General features: G+C 52.9%; 10 protein-coding genes across 10 annotated transcripts; 4 read left to right on the plus strand and 6 right to left on the minus strand.

The window, feature by feature from the left end:
- Nucleotides 1-2,171: 2,171 nt before the first annotated feature.
- Nucleotides 2,172-3,177, minus strand: J4E88_010412 (uncharacterized protein; the record flags this gene model as incomplete). The annotated part of the gene is made up of 2 exons (XM_049404004.1): nucleotides 2,172-2,683; nucleotides 3,144-3,177. 2 exons carry the CDS (start codon nucleotides 3,175-3,177, stop codon nucleotides 2,172-2,174), a joined length of 546 nt encoding a protein of 181 aa, XP_049250229.1.
- Nucleotides 3,178-4,263: 1,086 nt separating this feature from the next.
- On the minus strand, nucleotides 4,264-4,968 carry J4E88_010413 (uncharacterized protein; the record flags this gene model as incomplete). The annotated part of the gene is made up of 1 exon (XM_049404005.1): nucleotides 4,264-4,968. The coding sequence occupies one exon, from the start codon at nucleotides 4,966-4,968 to the stop codon at nucleotides 4,264-4,266; it is 705 nt and encodes a 234-aa protein (XP_049250230.1).
- A 1,662-nt stretch (nucleotides 4,969-6,630) lies between these two features.
- J4E88_010414 (uncharacterized protein) lies at nucleotides 6,631-7,239 on the plus strand (the record flags this gene model as incomplete). Its single annotated transcript, XM_049404006.1, has 1 exon — nucleotides 6,631-7,239. One exon carries the CDS (start codon nucleotides 6,631-6,633, stop codon nucleotides 7,237-7,239), a length of 609 nt encoding a protein of 202 aa, XP_049250231.1.
- A 1,703-nt stretch (nucleotides 7,240-8,942) lies between these two features.
- Nucleotides 8,943-9,518, plus strand: J4E88_010415 (uncharacterized protein; the record flags this gene model as incomplete). Its single annotated transcript, XM_049404007.1, has 2 exons — nucleotides 8,943-8,975; nucleotides 9,030-9,518. 2 exons carry the CDS (start codon nucleotides 8,943-8,945, stop codon nucleotides 9,516-9,518), a joined length of 522 nt encoding a protein of 173 aa, XP_049250232.1.
- A 3,171-nt stretch (nucleotides 9,519-12,689) lies between these two features.
- On the plus strand, nucleotides 12,690-13,155 carry J4E88_010416 (uncharacterized protein; the record flags this gene model as incomplete). The annotated part of the gene is made up of 2 exons (XM_049404008.1): nucleotides 12,690-12,694; nucleotides 12,738-13,155. The coding sequence occupies 2 exons, from the start codon at nucleotides 12,690-12,692 to the stop codon at nucleotides 13,153-13,155; spliced, it is 423 nt and encodes a 140-aa protein (XP_049250233.1).
- Nucleotides 13,156-14,067: 912 nt separating this feature from the next.
- Nucleotides 14,068-15,060, minus strand: J4E88_010417 (uncharacterized protein; the record flags this gene model as incomplete). The annotated part of the gene is made up of 1 exon (XM_049404009.1): nucleotides 14,068-15,060. One exon carries the CDS (start codon nucleotides 15,058-15,060, stop codon nucleotides 14,068-14,070), a length of 993 nt encoding a protein of 330 aa, XP_049250234.1.
- A 1,572-nt stretch (nucleotides 15,061-16,632) lies between these two features.
- Nucleotides 16,633-18,424, minus strand: J4E88_010418 (uncharacterized protein; the record flags this gene model as incomplete). Its single annotated transcript, XM_049404010.1, has 4 exons — nucleotides 16,633-17,590; nucleotides 17,645-17,801; nucleotides 17,853-18,272; nucleotides 18,334-18,424. 4 exons carry the CDS (start codon nucleotides 18,422-18,424, stop codon nucleotides 16,633-16,635), a joined length of 1,626 nt encoding a protein of 541 aa, XP_049250235.1.
- Nucleotides 18,425-19,030: 606 nt separating this feature from the next.
- J4E88_010419 (uncharacterized protein) lies at nucleotides 19,031-21,193 on the plus strand (the record flags this gene model as incomplete). The annotated part of the gene is made up of 1 exon (XM_049404011.1): nucleotides 19,031-21,193. One exon carries the CDS (start codon nucleotides 19,031-19,033, stop codon nucleotides 21,191-21,193), a length of 2,163 nt encoding a protein of 720 aa, XP_049250236.1.
- A 2,052-nt stretch (nucleotides 21,194-23,245) lies between these two features.
- J4E88_010420 (uncharacterized protein) lies at nucleotides 23,246-24,884 on the minus strand (the record flags this gene model as incomplete). Its single annotated transcript, XM_049404012.1, has 2 exons — nucleotides 23,246-24,549; nucleotides 24,614-24,884. The coding sequence occupies 2 exons, from the start codon at nucleotides 24,882-24,884 to the stop codon at nucleotides 23,246-23,248; spliced, it is 1,575 nt and encodes a 524-aa protein (XP_049250237.1).
- A 444-nt stretch (nucleotides 24,885-25,328) lies between these two features.
- J4E88_010421 (uncharacterized protein) lies at nucleotides 25,329-26,205 on the minus strand (the record flags this gene model as incomplete). Its single annotated transcript, XM_049404013.1, has 2 exons — nucleotides 25,329-25,357; nucleotides 25,482-26,205. 2 exons carry the CDS (start codon nucleotides 26,203-26,205, stop codon nucleotides 25,329-25,331), a joined length of 753 nt encoding a protein of 250 aa, XP_049250238.1.
- Nucleotides 26,206-26,815: the final 610 nt, after the last annotated feature.

Here is a 26,815-nt window from a genome sequence, read left to right on the forward strand (position 1 = left end):
GGTACAAGGATACATCACGGAATTTCGTTCTATTCAAAGATATCAAGTTCACTCGATAGCGCGTAGCTAGCCCATGACATCTACATACCCCGCTACGGCTCACATTGTATGCTTCAAACGGTTATACCGAAGTACGTATTCATGCTTTCACCTTCACGGTAGTCTCATCGCACACCGCCGATTTGGTCGGAATCCAGCTAGAGACTTCTTCACGACTCACACCGTATGCTTCAAACGGGTATATTGAGGCACGTATTGATGCCTTAACCTTCGTGGTAGTCGCATCGCACACCGCAGATTTGGTTGGAATGCAGCTAGAAACGACGACATGACCTATATCGTATGCTTTAGACCCATGCATTAGGATTTATACTTCCGTATCTGTGCTAATGTAGTAGGCAAGGCCGACACATTCTAAGCCAAGAATGTCCATAATACACCGTCCCATCAGCAAGATAGCAGCCAGAAACTGGATCGTAACCTATATCGTGTACTTCAAACCTATACATTAGAATGTATTCGTCTATATCTACTTCAATATAGTAGTCTAGGCCGACATATTCCAAGCTAATAAAGCCTATAATGCACGGTCCGATCAGCAAGATGGCAGTCAGAAACCGGATCATGACCTATATCGTGTTCTCCAAAGCGATGTATGGAACTACAAATCTACTTCGTAGTCTTAGAGTAGTCGCCTGGGCTTATCACCGCAGCGCGCACTATCAGGGAGTTGATGGGGGTAACATAGCAATACCGTTCGCTGAGAGGCTGTCAGAGGCCTCTTGACTGCTTTCGCAGCGTCTTTTCGGTGTTGTACGCCGTAGATCAGCTGTATGAGCGATGCGGGTAGGTGAGTGTTTCACGCTTTTACTGCAAAGCAAGGTATCCCTCTGGTGCGGGAGAGCAGCATGTGTTAAGCTCACTTTTTGCAGCTACTTCTAATAGCCCTCCTGTTGACGTTGGTGATGATGTTAGCTAGTGTTGCTGCTGTCGTAACGCCCTCGCACGCATGACCTTCGAATTCTAACTGCTTCCTTATTGCACCCCGAACCATCTGATTTCCACCGCTCACACACTGGCTATACATCATCACAATGTCGCCCTTGGCACCTCCTCACTCTCTGCTGTTGTCGTGGTTGAGACGGAAGGGACGACCTCTTGACAGGCTCAGAGTTTAACATCCATCACACTCTGTTGGGCTAACAGCCCATAGTCAGCTATCATACCTCTAACGGCTTTCCGCAGATGTTCAGAGACATGCGCTTTTTGGCTGTATGCGACATAGAAGTATAATACTTAGTGTAGCGTTTCTTACGCCCTCGCACGAGCGCCTTGGGGCCTGCGCAACCTTTAATCTCGTTTCTAGGAATCGCGACGCTGCATCCAGTATGCAGCTTGAGTCGATTCTCTGCTTTTTGATGGTTTTTGCGATGCGATTAACGAAGAGAAAGACTTGTCTAGAAGGATGTTGGCATATTATTTGTTGATCACTCGTCTGTCTGTGATATCCTTGTGACCCGAGTTGGTGAAGACGAGAAAGGTGAAGCCGGCTTCATCAAGCCCTCTGGTATGGTTAAGCTCTACACTGGCGTACGACCTGCTACATATACGCGATCAGAGCACTTGTAGGTGCCTCGCCGATCAAATAGGATGCCGCGGAATACCTGGCTTAAGGCTGTTGTCGGCAGATGCAAAAGGCGGTTGTCGCGTGTACTCAATGCTCCTACCACCGAACCGGAGCTGAATTGGGCGGCTGACCTCGCAAGTCAGATAGTGTAGGAAGGGTTGGTATTGGTGCACGATACGGTGCGCTGTCACCGGCGAAAGATACATGCGCTGGTGATGACACTGTCAGGCTTCATGTCGGAGATGCAAGTTTCCAGCATGCTGTATAGACTGCAACAACCGCTCACAACAATACCCACTGGCACATTCGATGTGGATGTATTCGGCAAACCTGTTTATTCTACCTTTGAATAAACTCGCAGCTCCTCCTGTAGTCGTCTTGGATATACCTAGATCTACTATCTTTAGACGGTTTTTAGCATACGAAGTGTGTCGAGAAGCTCGTGCACTAGCATGCAACCTACACCAGCATATATCCCATACTCCAGAACTATCCCGGGGCTCTTCACGAGCTTGTTTTGCTTGTAGGCCTTCGCAGGATCAACTTAGGCGAACATGCAACCGCCAAGTACCGTGCCGTCACGAGCGGCGTTCGTATCCCATATGCTAGCAGTCCAAGGCACAAGGTCCGGTCGCATCTGCCGCAAGAAGATGTATGTATCCTTGGTGACCTTCTGCCGGAAAGGCATGTCGTTGTACAGTTTCGAAGCGCAGACGACTTTGATGTGGTCGTCAGCCCTCGGCTCCGGTTCGGTGTGGTCTTCGTTGTGGGCATCTGATGAGAGCAGGATTGGCGCATTGACGGTCCCGATTCGTGCGCGCTTTCGCAGTGGCGCGGGCGACGGGGGAGGAGACGAGGGTTGGATAGGCTCCGTGCCCGCACCGTTTCGGTCTTCGATATGAGCATGCACTGGAAGAATCTTCTGGTCGCCTTCTAGTGCTGGGGCAGGCAGCGTCTCGGGCGATGCAATGCCAGCCCATATTGTGTCGAACGCTCGCAGCCTTTCCTCGGTGGCGTGTAGGCCTCTGAATCTTGTTCCACTGGGTACGCTTGCACCTGCCAATATGGAAGTGCATGTGGCGGAAGGGAACACCAGTGAGGCGGCTACATAGGCATCGGCGTCGGTCTTCGAGAAGGCGATATGTATCTAGGTCAGCTACTTCTATGTTGGAGATATCAGTGAACATCATCGCGGTTCGTTGTAGTAGTCTGGCGGTTCAGTCGTTTGCTGCACGATTGTGTCCAAGGCTATGGATGCGGTAACCTTGCACCAGACTTTCGGGATGGATGGAGGCAGCTGCGATGGAAAGCGTTCCTTCCCAGAACCCTGATCTCAGTCCCAGCTCTCCAAAACACTCGAGATGCAGACGCGTAAAGAGAAAAGCTCCAGAATATTGATGATGGCGGTAAGCTATTTTGACTCACACGTCTTGAGCTTACTTCCCGATGTGAATCTTCCTCTGCCAAGGTAGGTATCTCTAGCCGATACAAGATGTCCAAATAAGACCGGATAAACCTTCGTAGCATGCAACGACGTCTCCTTGGATCATGGTTGGGTGACCGGAAGATAACAAGCTGACCCCGGCTGTGCGACGGTGGTCTGGTAGAAGCGGCAGGCGCAAATGCACACGCATTCGGCACCGGTCTGCCCAAACGAGTTCTCCATATTGCGGCTCTCGGCACGTAGTTTTCGTGAAGGAAGCGCATCCCACAATCTCGCCATCAATCCTACGTTCTCGAACAGCGCGGCACACGTCGCGCAAGCCACGCGTCAACCCTCTCTCCAAGCGAAAAAGCAATATATCCGCTCGCCTACCCAAGTCCTGCAAACAACATCAGGAATGGATGTACGCGCCGTGACTAAAACAAAGGGTCGCAAGAGCCGAGATGCCGTCAATTTATTGTTGGGTTGGACAAGAGGTGACGCGTTCGGCATTTTGGCGTTCTTGGGGAATGCACGGGCGGATGAATGGGTGGGGGGCCACATGCTAGACATGCCAGGCACGACGTGCTGCAGGGTAAGGCGGCCTGTGTAATTTCCCGGTGCAGGGTCTCAGGGGCGACCCGACTTGAACGGTGGTTCGTGTGCGAGGATCAGGGTAAAGAAGGAAAGATTGTCAAGACGTCAGTACATGGGATATTTTGAAGACGGCGATGTTGGGAGATGTTACACCACAGTTTGCAGGAGCGAATAATGTGAAGTTACGATCAAAATGCATTGATGGTAAAATATGTACAGAAGGGTATCAGGTAGACAGTCAAGTCGTAAAGTAAAGGTGGAAATCATGTCATTAAGATAGCCAACTCTTCTCAGAACAGGCAAAGAGTCTAGGAACAAAAAAGACCACCGGGGACCACACGACTCCCTCCATAGGGCCAGTAAGCATTCCAACCAAGGCGTATTACAATACCAAGTATATCGATCCATCGAAATGCTGCTGCGACTTGATTGCGCAAGGAAGCAAAGGGCTCGTACCACCAACACCGCGCTCCCAATCCTAGACTGAATCGTGATGCAGAGTCGAAGTCGTAACCCGTGAAGCCATGTTTTATTTCCTCCTCTTTCCACAACTCGAGAAGAGACTAGCAAGGACGTGGCGAGCCGAGTCCTGACGAATCACTCAAGAGCGAACTGCTTACAAGAAAGCAGCGAGGGCACCAGCGATGGCGAAGAAGCCAACGGAGACCTTGCCGGCGGCACCGGTGAACTCAGCGGGCTTGGAGGCGCTGGGCATAGCACCAGTGCCAGTAGGAGCAGCAGTTCCGGCAGGGACGTGGGGAACGGTGCCGTTGGAGGAGGGGTAGATGGGAGAAACCGGGGTGTAGGCAGGCGCAGTGTGCTCAGCAGCCGGGACGGAAGCAGAGGTGACAGTGGGCATGGGGACAGCCGGGATCTCGGGGGTAGGGGTGTGGACGTAGGTAGCAGTGTACTCAGGGATGCTGAGGGTGGTGCTGGAGGAGATGGTGTAGGTGGAGACACCGTAGGTGATGGTGGTGGGCTCAGGGCAGACGTAGCTGGTGGCGTGGACAACCTCGGTGGTGGTGTAGGCGGGCTTGGAGGCAGAGTAGACGGGAGCCATGGAGCTGGCCTCGTAGGCGGGCTTGGAGGCCTCCATGGAAGCGGAGGGGGTCTCAGCGGGGTAAGACGGGTACTCAGCAGCGGAGGAGGTAGCGGCCTCGTAGGCGGGCATGGAGCTGGAGGCCTCGGGGGTCTCAGCAGGGTAGGCGGGGTACTCAGCAGCGGCGGAGGAAGAGGCCGGGGCAGCAGGGTAAGCCTCGTAAGCCTGGGGAGCGGCAAGGGCAACGGCGGCGAAGCCAGCAATGACGGCGAAGGAACGCATCTTGATGTTTGGTTTGGGGGGTGGGTATTAAAATACGGAAGGTATTAAGTTGTAAGGCGTTGGAGGTCGTTGAAAACGAGTGTGATCGGTGATAACCGTGTATTAGTGAGTGTAGTGAGTGTGTGGTGAGGAATCAACTGAGGAGCAGCTGGCGAAGCCATTATATAGAACTATACACGAGCTGGCCTTACCAGGAGCGCCAGCGTCCATGAACAGGGGGCATTGGCGTAGTTGCATTCGGTTGGCAGTATCGCGAGGGCTCTGGCGTGCCGGTGGCGCCGTTTGGTGGACTGTGCCTGGCATAGTACGAAATAGGGGAACCTGTGGAAAGCTTCGACATGGGCCGTTGTGAGCTGTTTATTGATGGAAGTCGAGCGGGCCAATCAAAAGGTGGATTGCGTGCAGAAACGAAATGAGGTTGACAATTTCCCCTGCCAAGGGGCCTTGCCGCCCCAACACATCGCCCGTCGTTCTAGCTGCTTTTGCCGCAAGCGTTCGATTTGTGCACGCGGAACATGTTCAATCGCCCGGTAGGTATCTATCTCCGGTTCGTGATCCGCACCTGCATGTCAGCTCTGAGCAGAGAAGAAGCCGCGCGACTGTATCGAGGTGTAAGACACACTGGCAGCTGGCATTGGCGCCCAGCCGCTGACTGTGACAAAGAACACCTGAACAGAGCGACGATTAGGGGCTCCTTGCCAGAGGCACTGGAATCCCGATCAGAGTGGAGATGGGTAATCGTGACAGTATCTGGAGCAATCCCCGCGTCTGAGCAAAAATAGCTTCGCTGATAGGAGAAGGGCCAGATTGGACCGGTCTGATGCTGGCGAGGTCGTTGGTTCACGATGGACTGGGGACGTGCGGGTTCCTGCATTGCCCTTGCATCTAGACCTCGACTAGATCCAGCGAAGGGCCGACAGCCCGTCCAGTGTTGCGAACTATCATAGACATCGAGATGTAGCGGAAAGCTGTTGCCGGAGCTGCTGTGATCCTCAAGGCTGGTCAGCTCTCAGCTCTGTCTCAGCTCTTGTCATACGGGGGCTCTTCTTGCGAGAGTCATCCACCCACAGTGTTCCTTGCAACAGTCGTAACGCAATTTCGCATCTGGCATTCCTCAGGAGAGGCGCATGAGCTTAGTGAGCGCCACAATGGTAGTCGCATGTCACGCATTAAGCGCGGCACCTACTTGGGCGCAGGTGTTTCGTCGGAGAACGAATGACGCGCTGCTCAACACGAAGAAACCCGATCCTTCCGCGTTATCATATCCCACAAATAGTGATCATTTCCGCGCAGAGCTAGAGAGCGTCGCGTCGATAAAGGGCGAGGCGTAGTGTGGTGTTAGTGAGTGCTACGGTGAGCGAGAGTGGGTGTTCTTGTCGCTTCTAGCCCGTCCTGCCGAAGTGTTGCCGGTCGGGCAAGAGCCCCTCGGTAGCACACTGCCTTTGACTTTGTTAACACAACAACTTCACCTCACCACCTCGCCGCACAATCCCGTACTATGCATTACCGAAAGGCACAATAGCCAGAGATTCCTTATCTTTGTCGCGAGCTTCTCGCAATTTTTCGAGAGGGACCAAGCTTGTCGTCTCGACCCCCGCGAAGGAACGACTGCCTGACTGGATTAGATGAAAGCTGCGCAACTCTATCAAATCCGATAGCAAGATGCCAAAATTACCTGGCTCTGTGCCGAAGGGGTGGGATGGGCAAACCATCTACCTTCATGCACCTTCATATTCCAAGAAGCTTTGTAGAGACAAAGTTAGCGCACTTGTATCGCCAAAGTCCGATCTACCACCCAATACACAGGTTTACAAGCCGAATGGGCCATACTCGAACGTCAAGATCACACCCGTCACGGACTCTGCGCATCCTGCACATGGACAGCACGCGCTTTATGCTAACCAGCATCTGCCACCAGACTCGTTCATTTTGCCGTACTTGGGCTATGTGCACGATCAGACTGACATCGATGAAGCATCCGACTACGACCTCTCACTCGACCGCGAACTAGGCATCGGCGTTGATGCATCCAAAATGGGCAACGAAGCACGCTTCATCAACGACTACCGAGGCGTCGCTGCCGCACCGGTCGCCGAGTTTCGCGACATATTTGTAGACATTGGGAACGGGAAGGTGGAGAAGAGAGTCGGAGTCTTCGTGCTCAGCGCTGGCAAAAGCGGAAAGAGAGCGAAGGGCATCGGACGTGGACAAGAGATCCTAGTCAGCTACGGCAAAGGCTTCTGGTCAGATCGACACTCTACTGAAGAGTGAAACGCCTGTACCACACCGCTCTCATGTCTCGCAACATGTCGCATCACTTTCATGTACATCCGCTGAGTGCCGGTACACGCTTGCTTTTCGGTCAATCCCTTCTGCAGCGACCGGGCGTCGATTGACGACGCCGTATGATCTGCGCGGTCAGGCCCTCGATCTTCTAAGACCAACCCCGACCAGGCAGTGAGGTGTTTGTGCCGTACGCGTATCATGCGGAGTATGTCGCTCCGACATGACGCTTACTCGAGGACATGCGAATACCTGAATGTTGGGTGTAATCGCGGCGCGCCAGGGCGACGATAAGCCAAGGTCTTGTTCCCGCTGTCCATGATTAGGCGGTATCGTCCACAATGAACACGAATCCCACGAGCCTTCTGTCACCAACGTGGCACTCCAGCGTGACACTTCCCTGTCGCGTGAAGGATCAAGGGTCTGTTCTGGAAGCCTTGTCGTGGATCCTTTACGGGGTTCTGATACGCTAGAAACGACGATCGAATTTCCAACAGCCCTGTTATGCCCATGGTTGGGGTTTGAGGCTTGCACAGGGACGTCACACCCAAGCCGAAACCCGGATACACGTGGGACTGAGCCACTAATGTGGCGTCGAAACCTGATTTCTCGTGCTAAGCCTGACTTTTGGCCTCTAGACACATTGATGGACAATCGAAAGCGGTCAAATGCAGCGTCTAATCATCATTTGGGATGTCTCCAAAAAAAGCCACATGTGTGGTAGTGCTGCACTGTGAAGCCGCCCGAGCAGCAAAGTTGCCCAATGTCAACACCATGCAAAAGTGACGTCGCAGGATGTCTCCGCGCCGCCTCGGCCTGCGCCGAATTGACTCAGACATAATTTTGGATCAAGCGAAACGTCATACTGTGTCACCATGGCATTTCCGGCAGCATCATGGCATTGTGATGGAGGGCAGAGAATTCGCATTACCCACAAGTTACCCACAAGTGAAGGGTAAGAGTCTGCAGGCAAAATTACTCACGATAATGCAGGTACCATGTGCCATCGACTGCTTCAAGACCTTTCATGTGCGATCCTGTTACTGAATCACGATCCTGCGCCGTGGCCCTACATTCAGGTTCTTACCAGTGACGTTATATCGCTTAGTTTACCTTTCGGGGAAGCAGGAGGATCAGCAAGGGGGCTGACTCCGCCAATCACAGCTGGACTACGCCCCAACCCCTGGCTATCCCAACAGGGTTCTGCGAAACGGGCCCCGTTACTCAAAGGCGTCTCGACACAGTGACCGCGGAAGGACGGATTCAGCCGCGCTGTGTTTCGGTGCAGGTATGTTAATCGCACGTCATGGCCTATTCCGGGAATGTGAATGCGCGGCCCCATCACAAACTGTTTAAGTTGCGAGCAAACCCCAGACTCAGGAGACCGCATTTGCGAATCCGTCAAACTCTGGAATATTCTGTCAACATCACCGGCCTCGATACTTAAGCATCAACCATCACCGAGTCGTCGCGGCAGCATCACCTTATCACCATCACTCCACTCTGGTCCACCACCAAGAACTTTTTCGTACCCACACTTCTGGGGCTCCGCCGATCTCCTAGCACCAACGTTCTTGGCATTGTCTACTGGTATTTCTATCAGTAACCCGACAACCCCACATCAGCAGGAATCAAATCTCCCTCCACGTTAAACGCTACGAGCACCAAGCAACACCATATCAGACCACACCATGGCTCCCATGTCGCGACCCACTTTATGTAGAGTGAGTTTCTCCGAAGTGCTTCCTTCCTTTACACATACTAACATGATTATCCAGAACGAGTCGATGCAGAAGTACATGCTTCTCTCCGCCCAAAAGGAAGCTCTCCAACGCCGCATGGCTATGGAGATTCCGTTCAACGCTCCCATGGCAGCATCGTCGCCAGAGTTTCAGTCTCTCTCCTCTTCGCCCGAGTCCTCACCCAAGTACTCCACGCCCTTCCCCGCAGCCAGTGACCCCGTCGCCGTCAGCTCCAGGACCAGCTCCACCCCACGCAACAGTGTCGACGACATGCACACGGAAGAATCCCACAAGCTCGCCGTGATCAACCAGCAAATCGTCGCTACCCTCACCGAGCTCATGAACACAGAATGCATCCGCAACGACGAGAAGCAGCGCGCCTGGGTCCAAGGCCGCCTCATGGAAGCCGAGCACCAAATACGACGCGAGCGCCGCCGTCACTCGTCCAACGCTGGCGGCGACTTTGCCGACGCCATCGCACAGCATCTCGAGCTCGGTCTCAACACTTCCAAGACTTGGGCTTAAGCTCACGCTTTGACGCACGTCCGCACCATGTAAGGTTTCTCATGGTGCAATGACGTGAGGGTTACGAGGATCACGATCGCGATTTTGTTCTCTTGTGTTTACGAGCGGCGTTTTGCTTTTTTTGGACAGGCAATTGGCGCAACGGTTCTGAAATGAAGTGCTCAAATCAGAAAAACAGATACCCCCTCTTTGATGCAATCGTTGCATCAAGTCGATGGAACTGCTAGGTTCCCGACCACATCTCTGTATAGTTAGTTTTATGAAATCATGATCACTTTATCACGTATCATCACTGTCATTGCTACTGCTGTTCATCCCGTCCCGTGTCGCGTGCTTTGACGACGTAATATCTGCCGTTCACGCAATGCTTCTTGTGCACTTTGTTTTATCATCCCGAAATAAACCTTCGTAAGCGTACCGGGGTGTTTGGCCGGTAGACCGTTTCCCGTCCAATTGGAACATTTGGCGACATGTTGGCGCGCGGTCCCTGCATCCCCATGGTTCTTTCGCGCAGCGTGCTTTTTCGTGGGTTCTCTCTCCGCACAGCAACGCTGACGCGCGATCGCTCTGTTTAATAATCTTGATGACTTCAAACCGCGTCTCTCCTACGTTGTAAAGCGGGGATGTCCTTTGCTTCTACTTCCCGGCCCCTTCGGATGATGTCTAGATAGCGATACCGATAACGTTCACGACAACGTGGATGCCACACCTCAACCACGTTCCCTGGAGCACGTTTCCATTCCACCAAACAACGTGCTCATGACGTCACCCACCGCTTTCCCCCCACAAACGCAATAAGCAACACCACACGCGACACACCCACCAAAACGCATCGCATCGCTCTACAAACACCTAAACGGTGGTTCAAAGCCGTTCATACTTCCCAACAAAATCGCAGGCGTCGAATGGATGGCGGTTCGATCTCGCTTTAGATAGCGTGCAGGTGTGTTATCGGTCCGTATGCATGCGGTATGTGATCGGCGGTGCTGCAGCAGGCTTGCGACTGCTTTACTTGGGCGTCTTACCCCTCATTTTGGGGAGGGAGCTGGTGAAGGTGAGGTCTAGATGCGGGGCTGTTGTGAGGGCCTAGGCGTGAGGTGGTAGTGAGATGGTGTGGTGGTGTGATGTGGTGTGCTGTGGGATGAGTTTGGCGGAACGTTCTGGAGCTAGAGGCATACTTGAGGGAGTTTGGTGGGTTGTGCGAACAGAGATGAAGCTTCCCCTTCGAATAGCAACAGCTGTCCGATCTGCGCTGCGCGAGAGCTACGCTAGCGCTTCGATAAATGGCTCTCCCATATAGCAGTATAACCCGTTGCTTGTTAGCGAAACTCGATTCTCCCACACTGTCCTGCAGTGCGGCATCAAGCGTTCTCATGGCTGATAGGCCGGAAGCACCTGCCTGCTGAGATGCGCCTCCCTTGGCGTAGGCAGCAATGATCGCGGGGCATGTAGACATCACTCTCTTTGCAGCCTTCTCAGTCATAAACCGACTTCTTGCTCTACGGATACCTTTATGAACTAGAACGCAGCACACGAGTCGGTTCTGTCCTGTAAATTACCGACTATCGTGGATATGGAGGAGACGTTTGAAGCTACTCCATTGAACTCTCGAGATTCACCGGACGTGGACGCTTTGTATTGCGAAGAGTGCCTACGTGCGGATCGATCCCTCAACGACCTTCCGAACATAACACCCGAGTACTGTTACCAAAATATCATGAGGCTTCCGTTAAAAGCCAATATAGCCGACATCAAGCCAGATACGACCTGCCCATCATGCAGAGATTTTGTCAATATACTCGACAAAGTGGGCCCCAATGCGGGGAACTTGGAACTTGTGATCAGAGGGGACAACTTCTCTGGGCCTAATCCGAGAGAAATATGGTCAGCAGGGGTTAATGCATCAGCAAACATGTACGGCGACCCATATCCCTACAGTTACCTGCTACGGCGCTCCGACTACCCTACGCGACTTCGAAACGGTTCGACCACTCACACTGAGGGGAAAAGTCTTCCCACGACAATAATCAAGTCGTGGCTGCATACATGCGAGCGCGAGCACGAAGGCTGTCGGTCTAATCCCGCGGATGAGATGAACATGCCGCTCTACCTTATCGATGTAGTCGAGGAATGTATCACACTCAAGAACGTCTCGAATTTGTGCTATATAGCTCTAAGCTACGTTTGGGGTAACGTCAAGTCCACCAACCTAACTTCTGGAAACATGGAGGAGCTCCGAAAGCCTCGTAGCCTGTCATCCGGATCTCATGTCGCTACTGTTCCGCAGACTATTAGAGATGCTATGCATCTCACCGCAGACTTGGACGTCCGCTACCTATGGGCGGACTGTCTTTGCCTGATACAGAACGCTCCCAATCTCTCCTTCTATCTGAACCGAATGCACCTGATCTATGCTAATGCATTCTTGACGATCCTGGTGGCAAACAAGGACAACGCGAACGGCGGCATCACCGGCTACGACACTCGTTCGACTGGCCGTATTCTACCTGGCAAGATCATAAACTATCCAAACTACGTGCTTGGAATGGTTGTCGAGACTGATTCACCAGCCACTCTTGCGTTACCATGGTGTTCGCGAGCTTGGACACTACAAGAAGGCTTTTCCTCTCGACGGGTGCTAGTAATTAACGATCGCATTTGTTTTAATTGTGTGGAAGAATATTCAGAAGAAGGTTCAAGTTTTGGCTTCAAAAGTAATTTCAATTTGTCAAACGAGATGCGACGCCTTCTGCCAACCCTTTGTCAAGCCTCGCTAACTGGACGGAAACCAAACTGGTACGCATACTCGCGAGCGGCAACAAGTTTCGCTCCTCGCGCATTATCGTACGACGAAGATTCTATAAAAGCGTTCCTAGGGGTCATCAACTTCTACACGAGCCTGGACGATCTTCAGACTGCAGTTCATACGAGATTGCTATATGGTCACCCGATATGTAAACTTTCACGCGCACTCTTGTGGAGCTCGGGACAGACTATTTTGGAGAGAAGAATGTTGCTACGTCCAGACGGGTCATTCGTCATGCCCAGCTGGTCCTGGATGGCCTGGCGACATAATGGTCAAGCAATTAACAGCATACCTCTCAGCTTTGGGTGGCCTACCGGTAGCGATGATTCCAAAGAGCTCCAAGTACCCATCGTCATATATGCCCAATGCCGTATTTGTCTGCAGACTCACCAGATGACTAGTGAGAAATGCAGCGACAAGGCATCTTCGAAGCGAGTCAACCCGGAATATCTTGACCCTTACCTGTACATCAAAGCACAAATAGCGCAGTTTCGTGTGTCATGTCACGTCCCAGAGAGCAATGAGGCTTCAAGATATCTGATACCGTTGGGCACTGCAAATGATACAGAGGACATCATCTTAGGCTACATAACTCTCGACCACTGTCCTCGGCAGTTGCCCCAGGGAGAACCAGGTGGCTTGGATTTCATCGGCATCTCCTATGTTGAAGTTGGCTATTACCCCAGCTCCGGACAGCCCGAAGTGTATGCGCTTTGTGTCAAACTAGTCAACGGCAAACCAGGCGTATTCGAGAGGCTGGGTGTAGCTAGAATCTTGAAGGACGTATGGGATCGGACTGCTCAGTTCGATGAGAACATCATACTAGGATAGTGTATGAAGTATTTATGGCTCACAATACGGTGCATCACGCAACTGCAGTGAATGAGAATCAGCTATGACTGTCGATAGTTAGCCCTATCTACGAGAAAGTGACAGCATGGTAGAACGGCCTAATTCTCCCTGGAAGTAGAAAGAAACGGAATACTGGCACGATTCGCAGCCGTAAATCCCCCAAAGACTCTGACAAAGAGCGAGCATAAGCAATCTTTGCCACCTCCCTGCTCGGCCACCACTTACTTGCGTGGAGTTACAGACTACCCACAGTCTAGCGCGCCATAATCTTAGCGCTACGCGGCGTGACAGCGCGCAGTTCCTAAGCAAGCGCGGCGGGCGAGGCTACTGTAGCCCCAGGGATTTTGCTAGAGAATATGTGCGTATTGACAATGAAGCTTTTGTAATCAGCAGGGAAGGTCGTGGCGAAATCACCATCTGCAGCTGCATTAATGTGGATGCACTGCCCGGTGGTGGATGAGGATTGCAGACCATTCGGGCCAAATTGAGGCTCTTTCCCGTGCATGCTGGTGGCCTAGAAGGTGTTAACGTTAAAGGACACCGCAGTACAGGTGTCGAAGCTGCCAACAGTGGTAACCGCTAGAGCAGTGAGAAAGGCAGCGACGATGATGGTGATGGCTTTGGAGAGGATCATGGTTGCGTCAGAGTGGGGTGCGGTGGCATGGATGATAGTAAGTATTGCACTATGTAGAGAATAGAGCGGGTATCAGACTGGCTGATAGCTTAGTAATTGCTAATAGCGAGCATGAAACCTTTCTTATAGATAGCTAGAGGAGCACCGCTCTTCGCTATTTGACTTCACGACCATCCGACATGATCTGCGTGAGTCTAACCTGTCGACAGCTGGTACAATAGCATGATTAATCCAACAATGCTGCAGTTGCTCGCGCCTCATGGCACGTCCGACTGCCCAGGCAGAGGTACATCGTGGCCATTGTATGCACTGTCGAAGTCGCTCTCGTGTATCGCATCAAACCACGAGTGATCAACGAGGTCGGCCCTTTCCAGCGATGTATTGTACGTTCCTCCATCGAATTGGGTAGCGGAGGGGGTTGAAGAGACAGACACGGGCCTATTACTCTCAGGAACAAGCGCACCATTATCGCGACCTGATCCCGTGCTGGCCTGACGACCAATCGCTGTAGCGGGTGAGTTGATTTCGTCAGGAATGGCTTTCATGAGCGCACTGGACGACACATCCAGCGACACTAGCGCTCTTTCGAGGAAGTCAGCTGATTTGCTCGAGAGGCGTATGATCCATCTATACTGGTCTAGATGAGCCCGGTATCTGGCTGCCTCTTCTCTACTGGGGGATGTCACCCAAAGAAGCGAGATGAAAGAACCAATGAGAGTGAAGTTGTAGGTGGACGAGGAATACCAAAAGGATTGGAAGTGTTCAGGTCGGAGAGATTGCACGAAGCTCATGGCAGATGTGAGGCGGATCTGCGCTGCTTGCCGGCATATGTTGTGGAGTTCGGGGTCGTCTGCTGGAGATAGCGATCGGATGATACGCCGATGAAGTGTCATCTCGACTGCGTAGTAGCCAAGATGAAGATAGCCCACACTGGAGAGCTTCCTCGCAGCGATATCCTGTACTTTGAGTGCAGCTGGCATGTTGGCATACCATTGACGTAGGGTGAGCTGCAAAGGCTTCGCTGCATTAAGCAGCGACCGTACGCCTTCGTGCGCATGACTGGCGAAGTCGCGCTCGGCCTTTAGTGTATAGAAAGTCGATAGGATTTGCGCCAAGATCTGTGTAAGATCTACCATGTAGCAAAACAAGATCCGACCCTTCTCCACTTCAGTACTTCCGTCTTCGTCATCTTCATCAGCGGCGCTCTCTGGGAAGTCGTCCACAGTCAAAGGCTGGACATCCCAATCCATCGGCGTGATGTGCGAGGGGCGACCGTGCACCAGCGCACCCCATTTGTCCTGCATAAATACAGCCCACGCCAAACGCTTACGAAGGCCACACTCCCAGGCTGGGATGTGCCATGTCGTACAATCGAGTTGTAATCCCATATCTTGCGCTAGCCCGACCAATTGACATGTCAACGCCCAGCTGTTGCCCTCTGGTCGTTGAAGTAGCAGCAGTCCTGCCTGTATAGTCGAAAGCTTGGGCCTGTGAATGATGTTGCTGAACGACCTCATCGTCAAGGACTCTAAATGCGAAACGTCTGGCTTCGAATGTAGTGCTAGCTCGCTGGAATACGACCACCAGTTGAGGGCGAGGAGATAGACTGCAGCTAACAGCGGCGGCGAGAACTCTCGATGAGTACGTTCATACTTCTCAAGGAACACGTTCTTGTGCAGAATCGGGAAGCTAGGATGTACAATGCGAAAGAATAGACGTATCAACGCAGCGCCATGTGGTGCAACGGCTATCTCGATAGCGTCGAGATCCGGAATGTCGCCTTGACTGTTGAGCGTACCGACATCGGGTGATGAGACGAACGTCGTTGCACGAGCGTGATCTACTTTTCGAAGCTTTGGATGGCCAGCCAAAGCATCAGCAGCGCCAGCGGATTGAACTGGCTCAAGTGCCAATAACAGGCGCTCGTACTCCGAAGTCGAGCCGACAAGACGACTATGCCTGCTGGTCTGCAATCCCAGCGTCTTCTTCAGGAGCGAAGGGCCATGTAGATTTGCGTAGTCGTCGATTGGCGGATCTTGTCGGATTTTGGCTGTAGTATCCTGAGGTGATGTAGACTGGGCAGTGTTATTCCTGTAGTCGTTTCCAAGAGGTATTTGGCCACGGGCGGTTTCAGTAGGCTCAGAGGCCTCGTTGATGGCCACGGCACGTCGTTTCCGTGGTAGTGGATTTTCATTGAAGGTGCATTCTTGATCATGGAATTGACAAAGAACACATGGTGGTCCGGTGTCTGATATTTCGCACCGTGACTTCCGTCGTCGACAGGGATCGCATGGACGTCGCGATTTTGGCTTGGTAGTATGAATGTTGGCTACACGCGGGAGAGGGTAGTTTGGCGGCGAGCTCTCACTAGGCACGAAGTTCATGCTTGCATTTCAGCTTGCAGTATATGTCCGTCTTGATAGCAGACGGATACCCCCAGTATGTTGTGGGTGAAATCGCGATACGTGGGACGCGTCCGCGTGACGACTTCGCGAGATGGTTGACGATGGTGCTTTTTCCATGAATGCATAGCATCACACTGCCATTCCTGCTTGACGCGTGTTGAAGATTGCTATAAGTTCACTGATGACGTGGGTGCCATGTGCGTTGAGTTGGTCCACCGGCAGGGAGGTTGGGGGATGAATAACACATGGGACGAGAGAGAGCCGAGGCGGCCCAGCCGGTGAAGCACGGACCAAGTGGAAATTAATCAGCGGCATCACGAAACGCATACGAGAGCTTCCCATTTTGATCGCGACATCATCTGTAGAAGGCAGAAGAAGATAATATTGGTCAAGATTGAGTACTTCGCGCGATGTTGGTTAAGCCATATTAGCCATCTCCTTCTCCTTCGCCACAAGAGTTTCCTTATTCGATAGTTCCTCGCCCTCGAGAACCGGCGCGACCACCTCATCCTTTTGCGGCGGATACACCGCGCATTCTACTAACGACCCTGTCGCCGGCGAAATATATGTACATACAACATAATGCGTAAACAGCGAAAGAAAGAACCCAAATATCCACGCGAACGTGTAGACCTTCCATGCGCCACCGATATCCAGATCGTTGTCGATGCTCTTAGCAAAACCCGGGAGGAGGGGAGCGAATCCCACAACGAAGGACACATATGCCCTCCAGTTCCAGCCTCCATTATACCAGTAGATGCCGCGATGCGTGTAGAGCTGATCCACATCCAGTTTACACTTCTTGACAAGGTAGTAGTCGCTGACCATGGTACCTGCAAGAGGACCCATGAGGCACGAGTAGCCGCTCAAGAACGAGAGAAGACCTGACGCGTTCTTGATGATGTTCCACGGCGTGGATACGATGCAAAAGACGGAAATGATGATGGTGGCTCGGAAGATGTTGATATACTTTGGTAGCATGCCAGCTACATCGTTCGCGAACGGGTAGGTATCTGCTGCGATCTGGTTGCCAATCGTCGCGAGGAGAAAGCTGGCGGATACGAAGAACTTCGCAGCTCGCGAATCAAACTTGGCGATGACGGTTGGCATATACCACTCGAACTCGCCCCACAGGTACGAATGGGCATCGGTGACGAAGATCGGTGTGAGTGCGCCCAATGTTCCGATGATGGGGAGGGCGAGGAACTGATGGTAGCCAGCGAGCTGATTCTTGGAGAACCTGCCGAAATCGGGCATGTTGACGGCCAAAGAGGAGAAAAGCCCGACTACAGCGTTGAGGCCGGTGAGCACTGAGTAGGTGGTGTTCATGTATGTTGAAGTAATCTCCACTTTTCCTTTGATGAGCGGACCGCCACTGCATCTTCAGTCAGCATCGTTCATCGCTGCGGGCTATCACGAGATCACTCACCCTTTCGTCACTATGACGGCCCAAAGAAATAGAGCGAAGAATGTTGGCGGCACGACGATACCCTTGATCCAGAAGAGGACGCGCAATTTCGAGATTGGCATGAGGGCGAGTGCAGTCTGCAGAAACCAGTACAAAAACAGGCAGAGCAACCCGGCCGCTACGACACTATTAGTAACGTTCCAACATGGTCTCAGAAGGTGGGCCTTACAATCAATACCAGCGCTCTCTGGTAGGTGATTCGGAAAAGTGATAAAGCTTGGCCAGATCGCCTCAAGGCAGCGTTGCAGGAAGTTGCTCGCCTGGACTGTGAGAATCGCAGCCCACATCATGGCGACGAAAGCTCGGATGCATATAGCCGGGAAAGAGCCATACATGCCAAAGACACTTCGGATGATGACCGGGAAGGACACATTGTATGTGGCACCCATCTTGCCGGTGAGTGTTATGACGACGCTGCAGATAGCAAAGCCGAAGAAGACGATCGGAATTGTCTCTCTAGCTGTAAACCCCAGAGCCATTACACTACTCACGGTAGACGCCAGCGGAGGTGCGAGCATGTCTGAGCACCAGTATGCCCAGTAGTCAAGACCACCCCAGGTACGCTGTTCTGGTGGCACCGGATCAAGATCTGGTGTTCGTGCGACGATCAGCTTAATTCTATCACACATGAATGCCTTCCAGAGACATACCTTTGTTCGACCAGCGCGAGCCATATTTGCCGCTTTCGAAAGGTACCCTCAGATGAAGATGAGGTGCAAGCCTCGCTTTGAGCACAGACATGGTTGAAGACAGTACGGTGAAGTCATAAAAACCGAATGCAAAAGAACTGCATCCAACTTTTATCAAATTCCAGAGTCTTGGTCTTCGAGCCGTGACAGCTAGATGCATCTCCATATCAAGATAGTCTCCAGCTTGATAACCATTTCGGCTCCTGGCTCGGAGATAGTCGCTGATGATATGGCGGGGTGCATGCGGATACGAACATGGGTCGGCATAACTTTTCAGACATGTACCGCTACTATCTGGACTTTTGGACAGGCATGCAAGAGCGTTGGGCGCTGGGCATGATGGAGATAGCTCATCGGAGAGCCGAGTTAGACCAATCTGGTGCTAGCGCCACCCGATACCGATAAGACACCTCCAACTCCCGCCCGTAGGCCCGTAGGCCAGCTGCATACTCCGTTCGCGGCCCGTGTTGGAGTCCCCACGTTCGTCCGATGGCGTCGACATGGAACGTAGATATGGCGCGTCGTTGTTCCCTGACGGCCTTCTGTAGATGTTGCTTTCCTACATGAGCGTGTCTGCCCATATACAACCTTTCCAATTACCGGACTTCTCAATCGCCACAGTATCACGAAGATGGCAAACACCTCTCCTAATGGCACGATGCTCTCTTTTGACGCGAAGCCATACGCGTTCTCCTTCCCTCTGGAGCACACTGCGTTACTCATAATTGATATGCAACGCGACTTCCTTCTAACCAAAGGTTTCGGCGAAATCCAAGGCGGAAACCTGGAGGCGGTCCAAGCATCCATCGCGCCAACGAAGAAGCTATTGGAGGCGTGTCGGGGTGCTGGCATGACTGTCTTCCACACCCGCGAAGGCCACAAACCAGATCTCTCTGACTGCCCATCCTCAAAGTTGATCAGACAAGAAGCCGCGCCTGGCAACACGCAGCACAAACTAGTCATCGGCGACAAGGGCGAACTTGGCCGCCTGCTTACCCGGGGAGAATACGGACACGACATCATCGATGAGCTGAAGCCAGTTCCTGGCGAGGTTGTCATCGATAAACCCGGCAAAGGCTCGTTCTGGAACACGACTATCCTGCATCAGCTCAAAGCGAGAGCAATTACACATCTCATTGTTTCTGGCGTCACTACAGAGTGTTGCTTTGCTACTACTATTCGGGAAGCGAATGACCGCGGTTTCGAATGCTGTGGTATTGAGGAAGCTACTAGTGGATACAATGATGCTTGCTTCAAGAAGTCGACGCTGGATATGATACATTGGTCGCAGGGCCTTTTCGGATACATTGGTAGCTTGCAGCCGTTACTAGACGCCCTCTCGCCATTGTCAAGTAAGGGGCCGGTCGCCAATTCGACGCCTCCTCAGACACCGCCGATCTTCGATGGCGACCTCACGATATCGGCTTTGCAGCGAGCGTACAAGAGGGGGCTGTCACCTGTAACCGTGATAGAGGCGATCTACGAAAAGATCGAAGCATACAAGAAGATAGATCCAGCGGTGTGGATATACTTACAACCACGCGAAGCAGCTCTAGACGCCGCAAGAAAATTGGTATCGACTTATCCCAACCGAAACGCACTTCCACCCCTGTTCGGCGTCCCCTTCAGCGTCAAAGACAGCATCGACATTGCCGGTCTTCCCACCACAACCGCCTGTCCACCACTTGCGCACATACCTTCAACCTCCGCTCCCGTATACGACAAAGTCATCGCCGAAGGCGCCTTGTTCATAGGAAAAGCCAATCTAGATCAACTCGCAACCGGCCTCGTAGGATGCCGCAGCCCATACGGAATCCCACACTCAGTATACCACAAAGACTACATCAGCGGCGGATCAAGCAGTGGCAGCACAGTTTCAGTAGGCGCGAATCTCGTCTCCTTCTCGCTGGCAACAGACACAGCCGGCTCAGGCAGAGTACCCGCTGGTTTCAACGGCATCGTCGGATACAAGCCTACACGGGGAACGATCTCCTTCCGAGGCATCACACCGGCATGTCTATCACTGGACTGCATCGCGCTCTCCACCAAAACCGTATCCGACGCGCGAACCCTATGGCAGATACTAGAAGGCCACGACTCTCTCGACCCCTACGCGAAACCAGAGATGGGCTTCGAACGCCACGTTAACAGCATCGGCCCCCAATCACGCACTTTCAAATTCGGCATTCCGCCACCCGAAGCACTAGCTATCTGCTCACCCCCAGCCCGTCGCATGTTCAACGAAACGGTATCGAAACTACAAGCCATCGGCGGCGTCCTCACACCAATCGACTGGTCGCCCTTCCAAAAAGCCGGCCAACTACTCTACGACGGCACCTTCGTTTCCGAACGCCTCGCCTCCCTCCCAGACGACTTCCTCGAGAAGAACCGCGCAGCCCTCCACCCCGTAACCGCACAACTCATGGACGCCGTCGTCGCGCGGAACAGCTCAGCCGTGGACGCCTACCGCGACCTGCAGGCCCAAGCCCTCTACACCCGCCACGCAGAGAAAGTCTTCGCGTACTCCGCATCTGGTGTTGATGTCGTCGTTGTACCGACCACTCCGACGCACTGGCGCATAGATGAGGTGCTCGCTGATCCGATTAAGAAGAACAGTATACTGGGTGAGTTTACGCATTGTGGGAATGTGTTGGATCTTTGTGGGGTGGCGGTGCCGGCGGGGACGTATCCGGTTAAGGAGTTGAGCGGGAAGGAGGGGGATGAGGGTGTGTTGCCGTTTAGTGTTACGTTTTTGGGGGGGTCGAGGTTGGATGCGGAGGTTTTGGAGGTTGCGAGAAGGTTTGAGGAGGGTGTGAAATGAGATGGTTATTTGGCCGGCTTCTCAGAGTCAGTGGCCTTGCTCGTGGTACAGGTATCTCTGATGGGGTTGCTCTTTATGTTGTTTGCACTGAGGAAGACAATGTAGTACTAGAATGACCTGGAGTTTGATAAGAAACCAAGAGACATCTAGAAGTACCCGGTGCAATATTTCATCCACAATCACGTCCTGGTTTATCTGATCTCTTTGAGCGGTGTTTGCTCAAGTATAATTTATCTACTCCGCCACTCAACAGAAAGCAGAGGGTAAATCTATCATTCCGCATATCCTTCACGCACGCATCACCGTACCGCAATAACCATCATTCTCACCACGTAATCAACACCATGTCCCCAAACGCCGACGCAGCAGACTCTCAGCTTACTGGCCTCTACGACTCCCCCACGCGAGCTAACGACGCAGATCAGCCTCATATCATCGGCCCAATCAGCCACCAACGCAACGGAGTTCAGCATTCGCCTACCCAACCAGGACCTCACTCTTCCCTCTTCCGTCCGCGCAGTCCCCGCGACCCATTCTCTCGCCTAAGCTATCTCTGTCTCGCTATTCCCGCCGAGGTCGAAGCACTGGATCTATTCACATACAGCGGTTACTTGGAATATATACGCACTCATCAGGCCCCCAAACACAACGACGTAGGCTCAGACTCGGGAACAGATGCAGGCACTGGATGCCAGAGCAGTCGCGTGTAGGTCCAAGTCAGTGTCATGATGTAGATATGGCACTTATTGGAAGTTGAATCAGGGTGGGGATGATGTGGAGAAGAAGGTGTATAAGCTCTATCGGAAAGTATCGACGGTGGAGAGATAGACGGAGACGTGTGGGCAATGAAGGAGTGTGCTATGTAGCCTTTTTTTGAGTCCTTGTAGTCAGTTGTCGTAAAACCTCAAGGCTATATCGTAGAAACTACCTAGATCTCCGATGTGATTATGACTTTGCGCCCTTCGCACCCAGAGTGAGACAATACAGTCACGCATGAATGTCTCGCTTCCATACCACACATGTCTCTCACAACGCTCAAGAAGAAGCTCCGAGACTTCTGTAGAAACCGACCGTGCTGACCTTCTTGTCAAACCAATGTCTTTGAAAAGGCGTTTGCTAGACCATAAAATACATCCAACGGTGCCCAATAGATTGCAGAAACCAGACCCATCACTCAACGCATCTCCCACGAACCTTCAGAAATGAGTACCGATCCTGAGGCCAAGATGCTGGCTGCTGCATTTGAAGAATTAGTTTCTATTCGCAAGCGCATATCCGAAAAGCTAGCTTTAAAACAGAAGCAGTCCAACGCCATCACTTCAGTCAACTCCAAAGACAAAGCCATCCCCAATGAGCTTACCCATCCCCCTCGTCCCCACCAAATCCCCCATGACCTTCCACCAACAACCCACCTACCGCTCGCCGACCCACCCAAACTCCCACATCCTTCCCCCCTCCAAAGCTCCGCAGACGAAACCCAAAACCCATGCCCATTCATCTCAGACACAATCGACGCCCTCGACCTAGCCACCTACGCCAATCCGCTGCAATATATCCGCACTCACAAGGGTAAGAAGGGCAAGCTCAATAAGAAGAAGAACAAACACCCAGGTAGCAATATCTACAAGAAGATGAAGGAAGCGAACCAGCCGATCACCAGAGCGGAAAAAGATCCAGTGTGCAGGTATGGTAGTAGACGAGTGCTTGATGGGCCTGGAGATGATCGGGAGGGGCGGGTGTGTTGGTTCCATAGGTGGGAGGTGGGTAGGAGGCGTGATTATTGTCAGCGGGGGTTCGTGTGAGCGTGGTTGTGTTTAGTTTCTGCTGAGCTTGAGTTTTGGTGGCGCATTTCCTTGCACATGTATAGAAGAAAGAAGGAATCAATCGTAACAATCTCATAATTGTTTGAACAACAGAAAACAGCTATGCACAGTAGAAATCCAAAACCAACGCGGACCATGCCGCTATGCCCAAAACCCAAATTATTTGAATCAAAATCCAACAACACCATGCTTCGTATGTACTCATGCCCTTAACTCATGCATTAACCCCCTACAAACTCAGCGCAACCGCCGCAAACAACGCCACAACAAAGCTAATCGTCGCCCCGCTCTGCAACTTTCCACCCGCACTATCGCCATGAATTCCCAGAATCTCCGCTTGACGCGAAAACGTAACGTTCTGGGGTATCGACTCGTTGAGACACTGTCCGTTGACAATATCCAACCCCGCCAAATCATTCGGCTCACGGAAGAACATGTAACTCCTGTTGTTCAATCCCTTGAAACCTTCGGTATTGTACGGGAACCACATGTCTGAATCCGTCGCGGAGGTATTACGCAGGAAGATGCATTGGACCTGGTTGGGATAATCGTGAGCGAGTTCAGGGTAAGCCTTCATGACATCGCTGTTCGAAGTATCGGCCACGAGAACGAATTTGCGCGTGGGGAAAGTCTCAAACACTTTAGTGAGGAGGAATTTGCGGATGGACAGCGTGGCGGATATGTCTGAGAAGTTCAAGGGACGGGTGTCGAAGGAGCCGCCGGGGTAGGTTTTGTAGATGAAGTCCATGTACAGACGGGTCGCTTGCTCGGGGGTCGTGGTCAGGTAGTGGAAGTGTGTGTTGTTGGGGAGGGTGCGGGACCAGTTTGCGTAGATATCCGGCATGTTCATCCAGGGGGTGAAGGGGCGGGCGAAGGAGTTTAGAAGACCTTCTTTGGGGTCGTAGATTTTGGTTACGCGCAGGATGTCGTCGATGTCGGAGATGAAGGTTATGCCCTCGGAGGGGACGAGGAAGGCGGTGGCGTTGCCGCTGTTGGTGCCGTTGGTGTAGACGTTTAGGCGCTGGACGTTGTTGGTTTCGTTGCCGGGGATGAGGCCGTTGGATTGGATGGGGACGAAGACGTCGAAGTCGCCGAGCTCGGTGGTCTCGTAGGGGAGCGTGAGGTTCTGGACGCCGCCGGGGGCTTCGATGGAGTTGCCGCCGCCGGGCTCGCCGTCGCCGCCCTGCATGGGCGCGGGCTCGAGCGACATGGAGACATTGACGTCGCCTTGCTGGACGATGAAGATGGAGCGCGTCAGGTTGCGTGCCTGCTCCTTCTGGTTGTCGGGCAGCTCGGCAACGCTGGTGTCGATGAGGAAGACGTTGGCCAGGTCGTCGACCTTGTCCTGGCTGATATCCGGGAACTTGTACACATTGCCGTGGAAGCGGACATTCCAGCCCTGGTCGGTCCAGTTGGCATAGGGAGGGATGTTGAGGACTTCGGTGGGCTTCGCAGCCAAGTCGTCGTCGCCGATGCCGAGGCTGGACAGGACTTCTTTGCCGGTGGGGAGGCCTTCGAACCAGCCGGGGATGCCTAGAGAAAAAGAGTCAGCACAAGCCTTACTAGTGCGAAGCTTGCCATGCACGCGTTTGCTTACCCTCTGTGAAGAAGCTGGGCAGATCTGTTCCCAGCACGCTGCCAATCGAGGCTGCGTAGTTATCCACGCCGCTCTTGATGTCGTCGATGATGTTCCTCTTCTGCACGTAGCTGTGCCGCCCTACGAACCGGATCGCCGCGGGAGTCACAACAGGCGCGCGCACTTCGACCTTGGCGGGGACAGCTGTCGGCTCTGGCAGCGCGAATGCATTGGCGAGGCCGAGTGTCGCGCTCAGCAGGAGAGCCCGCTGGGATGCGCGTTGGTGCACCATCGTGGTGGTGTTGTTGTGGTGGCAGGGGCTAAAGACCAAGGGGCGCTCGCGTGGTCGTCGCGTAGAGGGAAATTAAAGTCGAAGCGACAGACTAAAGGGAATACAAAGAATGCAGAGGACTGAAGAGGAGAGAAGAGGTGGACGGGCCGGAAAAGATGGCACGATGGCAATAGTGGAAACACGCTTGCCGCGTTTCGCACGGGGCTAGACAGCAGGTTTGCGGTCAAATTGGTGGTGTTGGTTGCTGCAGGTACAGCCAGCATGATGTCATTCTGCATTGTGGCTGGGGGCCGAGCCACAATGCGTCGATCGCCTCCCGTGACCCACCCTTACCAAACCCTCCACACCGCAACACTCCTTCGGGACTCGGCAGTCGCAGGTTGATGGCGAGACATGTCTGGTACTGACAAAGGTTTTCATTGTTTTACACGCCGTTCGCATATACTACTCCTGTGTGCGAACGACGAGGTATCCTAGACCGTGACTCACGACCCAGGGAATCGACAACAACCCATTCGCCCATGCTCCACAACGCGTCCCCCATGTTCCAATATCCTTCCCTCAGCGGCCAACATATGACATTTCTGCTCAACTCACCCAGCCCGAACCGTCTCCGATAATCGTCCCACGCTTCCCGTAGCACGTCGCGCACCTTGTCGTTTGGTGCAGCGTCTTCTAGATCATTACGCCACGTTCGCATGTTGGTCTCCAGCTGCTCTCGACGGCCCCAAGAGCTATACCGTGTATCTGCCGCCCAGAGCGCGGGGATAGTGGTTGCCCAGCGTGTATCAGATGGCCGGCGCTCTTCTTCGCCGTACCACCCGATCATGTCTAAAGCGAAGTGAGGCCACGTGCCTTGAAGTTCGTCAAGGACGGAGACGGGTTGGATGATGGTGTCGCACAGCGCTAACTCTTCCTTTCGATATATCCTTGTTTTTTTATTGCCGAGATACCACCTGTGCATCTTGCGCACAAGATCGGATTGAGCCACCAGGTCTGCGCGCTCAGAGTCGCAAAGTATTGTGTTTGTGTTGTCTGGTACGGGAATGTCGTAGAGAGCTGCGTTCAGCTCGTCGAAGTTCGCGTTGAAGGTTATTGCGAAGATCTCGATGAGCCACCGACACACTTGCTTGGTCTTGCACTCTGGTGGTTGAGCTTGCGATGGAGCGTGGTACTTGGCGTCGCTTTCCCTGTCGGTATCATTTGTATACTCAGGTGGCGGGCCTGAGGGTAGGTCTTGCTGCTCTCCTTGCGACATATCTGACGGCGGAAGATAGGATATCTGGAAGCGACCTAGCCGGCCTAGATCGAAAACCGGCATGATGGCGATGTTGAGGTGTGATGGAGGGAGGTTGAAGTGAGACTGAAGATGTGAAAGAGGGATGTTGTGCGTCTGCCGAGAGTGCGCTGGTAGAACCAAGATTCAGTGCCGCACCAGTCTGCGAATAGTGGGCGAGTACCAAACCCCGTTGTCAAGACGACATGGCCTCGTGAGAAGGAAGTTCTCTCGACCATCATGATACTTGGAGACGACATGTCGAACGCGCGAAGCCGATACGAGTGGCTTAGGTCCATTTGAGGCATACAACGCCTTCGTAGATCGAGTTGCGGATGGCGTATTCTGGACGTCTTCGGCAAACCAGAAGTGAGGTGTAAGCTTTGACGAGCAGCGCTCTCGAATACGTCTCCAAGCGCAGCCTCTTCCAACAATGAATAAGAATACCCCCGTCCGCACCCCTCCCTCTCATCACCGGGAGTGGCCCCAGGCCTAACCGCGGGGAGGTGGGGGACAAGGCCCTTAAAATACTCCCTAGATAACAAAGCTAATAGCTAACCATAATAAAAGAAAGATATGCTAGAAACGAAAAGACCAACAAAGGAAAAAAGAAACCAACTACGTATATCAATATCCGCACTAAACATACCGATCA

Source organism: Alternaria novae-zelandiae (assembly GCF_023758075.1).
Source record: "Alternaria novae-zelandiae strain BMP 2774 chromosome Unknown scaffold_33, whole genome shotgun sequence".
In the NCBI taxonomy this organism is placed as follows: Eukaryota; Fungi; Ascomycota; class Dothideomycetes; order Pleosporales; family Pleosporaceae; genus Alternaria; species Alternaria novae-zelandiae.